The sequence below is a fragment of the Nicotiana attenuata genome, unplaced genomic scaffold, assembly GCF_001879085.1.
Source record: "Nicotiana attenuata strain UT unplaced genomic scaffold, NIATTr2, whole genome shotgun sequence".
NCBI lineage: Eukaryota > Viridiplantae > Streptophyta > Magnoliopsida > Solanales > Solanaceae > Nicotiana > Nicotiana attenuata.
The window spans coordinates 436,226-441,338 of NW_017670590.1; the positions used below are offsets into that span (position 1 = coordinate 436,226).

General features: G+C 34.0%; 1 protein-coding gene across 1 annotated transcript; it reads left to right on the plus strand.

The window, feature by feature from the left end:
• Window positions 1-2,288: 2,288 nt before the first annotated feature.
• LOC109241323 (40S ribosomal protein S23) lies at window positions 2,289-4,823 on the plus strand. The gene is made up of 4 exons (XM_019408054.1): window positions 2,289-2,408; window positions 3,988-4,143; window positions 4,229-4,355; window positions 4,468-4,823. The coding sequence occupies exons 1-4, from the start codon at window positions 2,404-2,406 to the stop codon at window positions 4,606-4,608; spliced, it is 429 nt and encodes a 142-aa protein (XP_019263599.1). The 5' UTR covers window positions 2,289-2,403; the 3' UTR covers window positions 4,609-4,823.
• The last annotated feature ends 290 nt before the right edge of the window (window positions 4,824-5,113 follow it).

Below are 5,113 nucleotides of genomic sequence, written 5' to 3' on the forward strand. Positions count from 1 at the left end.
ATAATAACTCATAATAAAAGGACATAATCGAAATTCTAGACATTAGCCTTGTAATCATATTGCTTATAAGATATACTTCTTAAAAAATTCCTATTACTAATTTAATTTAAAAAAACGTGTTATATTGTCCAAATCTATTTAAAAACAGGAGAGCCCATATATGATTATAAAAGCACGAATATAATATCGATAAATCAAAATAGCTCTAAAATATTAAACAGAAGAACTCATAAGGAAATGACATAGCTGTAATAATTTATTTTTTGGACTACAATAACTTCTCTGTTAATTTTTTTAATATATAAGATTTTAAAATTAATAGAATCTTGTCTATTGAACTCTATTAAAAATATGTACGAATGTTTAATAAAATCAATTTCATAATGAGGTCGTACAACCCACTTTAGATATGATATACTTCTTCAAATAACTGAAATAACCATCATAAATATATCAAATCAGAGCAACAGTGCTAAATTTATAAGGAAAGCAAAAGTGATAATATGGGATGAATTGCTTTTGGCTAAGTGTCATACGATCAAAACAATCGCCTAGAGTTTTAGAGATATGTTGGATATCGATGAACCGTTTGGTGGAAAAGTAATAGTTTGGGAGGTGATTTCTGTCAAGTACGATTAGTAGTTCCAAAATTGACCAAAGCATAAACTGTAAAAGCTGCTTGACAAAATTATACTTATGACCTCAAATGAAAAATATTCAAATGACAAGAAATATAAAGTAAGAACAGATCTAACATTCAGTGATTTCTTGCTTCGTGTCGGAAACAAATAAGAGCAAACAGTAAAAGATGATTTGGTTCTTCTAGGACACTTGATTATCAACCCCAATGGTAATAGTAGTGCATTTAATAAGGAAAATATATATTTTCATCATTAGATTAAAACGCAATTTGTGCAAATTAAATGGTGGAAATTAAAGAGCTATCTTGGCTAGCAAAAACGAATATATTGATCAACTAAATAAAATGTTGATTGCTAAGTTTTATAATAAAAATAAAATATTTTCCAGTTTTGACTCAACTGAAGACGATACCAACAATAACTACTAAGAATAATACTTAAATACTTTCATACCAAATGGCTTTCTACCGTACATGTTTGTTGTCAAGTTTATTATTTTTTACCTATGTTAGTATCACCATATATATATATATATATATATATATATACACACTGAGTTAAAATTGATCTTGTATTGCATATAGGTTAATTTTGAAGAAAAATATGTATGTCATGCTACTGAAAACTTAGATCTGCTGAATAGCTTATGTAATAGTACACATATGGTATATAGAAGTTTTGACAATAACGTCATACATGCAGAACTTATGATACTGGTCAATATGTTTCTAATTATGTGATTATCCCCGAATTCAACTTTTATATTCCGAAACTAAAGAATATCCTTTTAAGTTTGTGTGAAAATAATTTTCAGTATGTTTATATTTTGTACTTATAATAAATAAAGCACAAGGACAAACATCTTAAATATTGAACTTTATTTACCACAATATATTTTCTTACGAATAACTATATGTTGCATGTTCAAGAGAGATATCAATACCGAAAACAAGAGTTCTGGTTATAGCAGAGTAACCAAAGCATTAGAAGGAAACATATACAAAAAAATATTGTTTATATAGAAGTATTCGATAAGATACCATCACATTAGATACCTTTAAACTGCGATATATAGCTATCTACATTATATGACTAAAATTGATCATTTATGTAAGTTATTATGATATCCTTTAATTTTGAATTCACGTATTATGCTAAGTACACTAGAACTCCAGCATAATATGATGGAGTTCCAGCATAAGTACACTAGAACTCCAGCATAATATACTGGAGTTCCAGCAAAGTATACCGGTCCAGTGTAATATGCTGGAAGTTCATACACAAGTGCTCGAATCTCCAGTATATTATGATGGAACTTTCCGTGTGTTGGAGTTCCAGCATAATATGCTGGAAGTTCATACACAGGTGCACCGAACTCCAGTATATTATGCTGGACCGGTCTCTATTGCAGCAAAATAGTGGCTATTTTTTATTGACTTGGTAAATGCTGGCTATTTTTGAATGACCAGTCCGAAAACTGGCTAGACCGTGCTATTTTTACTATATAAAGGCTAAACCCTAACAGGGCCATTCCCGTCAGTCACCCTAATGAGTTTGGGCTAAAGCCATCATCAACACGATCCAAATGAAAGAAATTTCCCGTGGTGGGCCCAGAAAAATAGCATATAAAATCCGAGAGCGGCCTTTAAAACTCGTTGGAGATTTAGGGTTTCGCTCACTTCAGTAGTCTCAGCTTGGCAGCTCCTCAGCCCCACCCTCAATCCTACCAGTTGCAGCGGCAAGGCAACTTCGCTCTATCATCATGGGGTAATCTATTCCTCTTCTCTTATTCATCGTGTCTCTTTGCTTGTTTCTTCACTTTATTTGTAAACCATTCATCTTGTTATGTTATAATGCTTTTAATGTATTGGAGATGCTAATAGAATCCATTTCAGTCTATTGAAATGCATATGAAAAGTTATGGGTATTGAAACAAAACATAGTGAGATCAATTTTGGCTATATTGGTACTAAGGAACTACACTGGAAATAATAAAAACAAGCACGTGGAAAAATGACTAGGTAATGTAACTTTGTAAATTTAGCTGGTTCTGCTTTGTTGAGGAAAGTTAGATATATGGGGACAAATTTTCAACTTGTTTGGCAGTTTTGTGTGGATGCGTATTTCTGCAGTCCATCTTGGCAAAGCAGTTGGGCCCTATTGAAGGCAATGAATTGTTTTGAATGCTAATGGACTTAGATCAAATGTCACTCTAAACTGTTCTTGGCTCCTCAATTTTCATGGGGTTATAGATCAGTAGAGATGAAACATCTACCTAAACCAAAAAGAGTAAAGGTAGGACTCAGGAGGTGTTTGGAATCAGTAGTTAGGATCTAGAGCAGCTGTCTACATATGTTTTCTGACTCAATGCTGTTTTTGGAAAGCCTCATTTAAGAAACTTTCTTTTTGTTTAAGGTGATACTTGTGAAACAGTATTTCTATTGTGCTGGAAAGACTAGTGGATTCAAGACTATCACGATGTTTGTTTTGGCATGTTGATTGATGAGTTTCTATTTTAAGGATGTGTAAGAGTGTTTCTTTAGTCCATCTTGGCTAAGCAGATGAGCCCTTTACAGGGCAGTGAATTGCTTTGAATGCTAATGGACTTACTACAACTGTCTCTCTAAACTGTTCCGGGCTCCTGTAGCTCCATGGAGTTGCAGATCAGTGGAGATGAAACATCTATCCTATTACTTTTCACTTTCTAGACACCCTTTTGAGGGAAGGTGAAACAGATAAATAAGCTACTAAATACTAGTCGTATCCTTTATAGCTGTAACAGTATCAGTATTGATCTACTATGGAATCTTTGTAATGGCTGAGCTGAAGCTTGGATTAGTCGAAACATTGTGGTTGATTTCTGATGATGCTTGCATTTCTAGCTTGAATGGAGTTGGGTTTGCAAAGCCATTTTAGTTTTTGAGGTGGAATTGTCTAGTAGAATCCATTTTAACCCATGCATTAGTTCCGTCTTTGCACATGGCTACTCATTTTGAAATATCTTTTTAAACGTCCTGTTGTGATTGATGTCATTCAATGTTTCCAAAGTTATTTTGGGTTACATGTATTGTTGATTTTGTTTTCTAAGTGGTCATAAGTGTCGCGTAAGTAGTTTGCAAAATCTCTCTTGTATATTACTCTTTCTAGAGTACCATGCTCTCTTGTTTTGAGTTGTTCAAATGCTGGGTGCTGAGTGGTTTAACTATTTAATCCCTTGTGATCTGCTGGTCAACTTTTCTCTTTTGCTCTGTATATAAACATGCTTTCTCTCTATTGGTTGGCCAAATATTGGAAATTTCCTTTTTTTGGTAATTTAGAAGCTTGTGTTGTAATCACTCTAATACAGGAAGACACGTGGAATGGGAGCTGGTCGTAAACTGAAGTCCCACCGTAGGAGGCAGCGGTGGGCTGATAAATCTTATAAGAAATCTCATCTTGGCAATGAATGGAAGAAGCCATTTGCAGGGTCATCTCATGCAAAGGGGATTGTCCTAGAGAAAATGTATGCATAAGTTTGATAACCTTCTTTTAATAATCTATCCATGTGCTTGCTCTGATAGACCTAACTTTCACTGAATGGACTGCAGTGGCATTGAAGCTAAACAGCCTAACTCTGCCATTAGAAAGTGTGCTCGAGTTCAGCTGATTAAGAATGGGAAGAAGATAGCTGCTTTTGTACCCAACGATGGTTGTTTGAACTACATTGAAGAGAATGTACGTGTTTTGATCATGTCATTATGCGTCCATCGTTGCAATTGTCATTTTTTCCTTGTAATTTCCTTGTGTTTTTCTCAAATGTTGAATAATCCCATCTTATTGTTCATAGGATGAGGTGTTGATTGCTGGATTTGGTCGAAAGGGACATGCTGTGGGAGATATTCCTGGTGTTAGGTTCAAGGTTGTGAAGGTGTCTGGTGTCTCGCTTTTGGCTCTCTTCAAAGAGAAGAAGGAGAAGCCAAGATCTTAAGTACTTCAAGGTCAAGTGCAAGTATCTTCTGAATGAATTTTTGTTAGGATCAGCTCTTTTTTTTTTTTTTCATTTTCCCCAATCTTTTACTATAGTTTGTCATGTGGTTCTACAAATACCTGCCATTTGTTTCACCTTCTGTTAATGAATGATGAATGATATTCTGATGGAATTTTGAGCTGTTGGAGGTTGAATGTGTGCTGTTATTAGTTTTCCTTCCCAGTATAACCAACGTACTCTTTTGATTTTTTTTTTGTGCAAATGCATTCTTAAAATCCTTGAATTTTCATTGCTTGTTGGATCAGCGCGTGACGATATGCTACATATCTTGAAACTCATTCAATCCATAAACAGTGTAATTCCATCTCCATTGAGACCACATTGAACTGATCATTTTCCAACAGAAGAATATAAAAATAAATATTCAATCGAATTGTCTTTTTCTTTCGTCCGTGGAAAGATACTCATCCACTTGAAAATTTGACTGAAAGTTTCTAATTTGAAT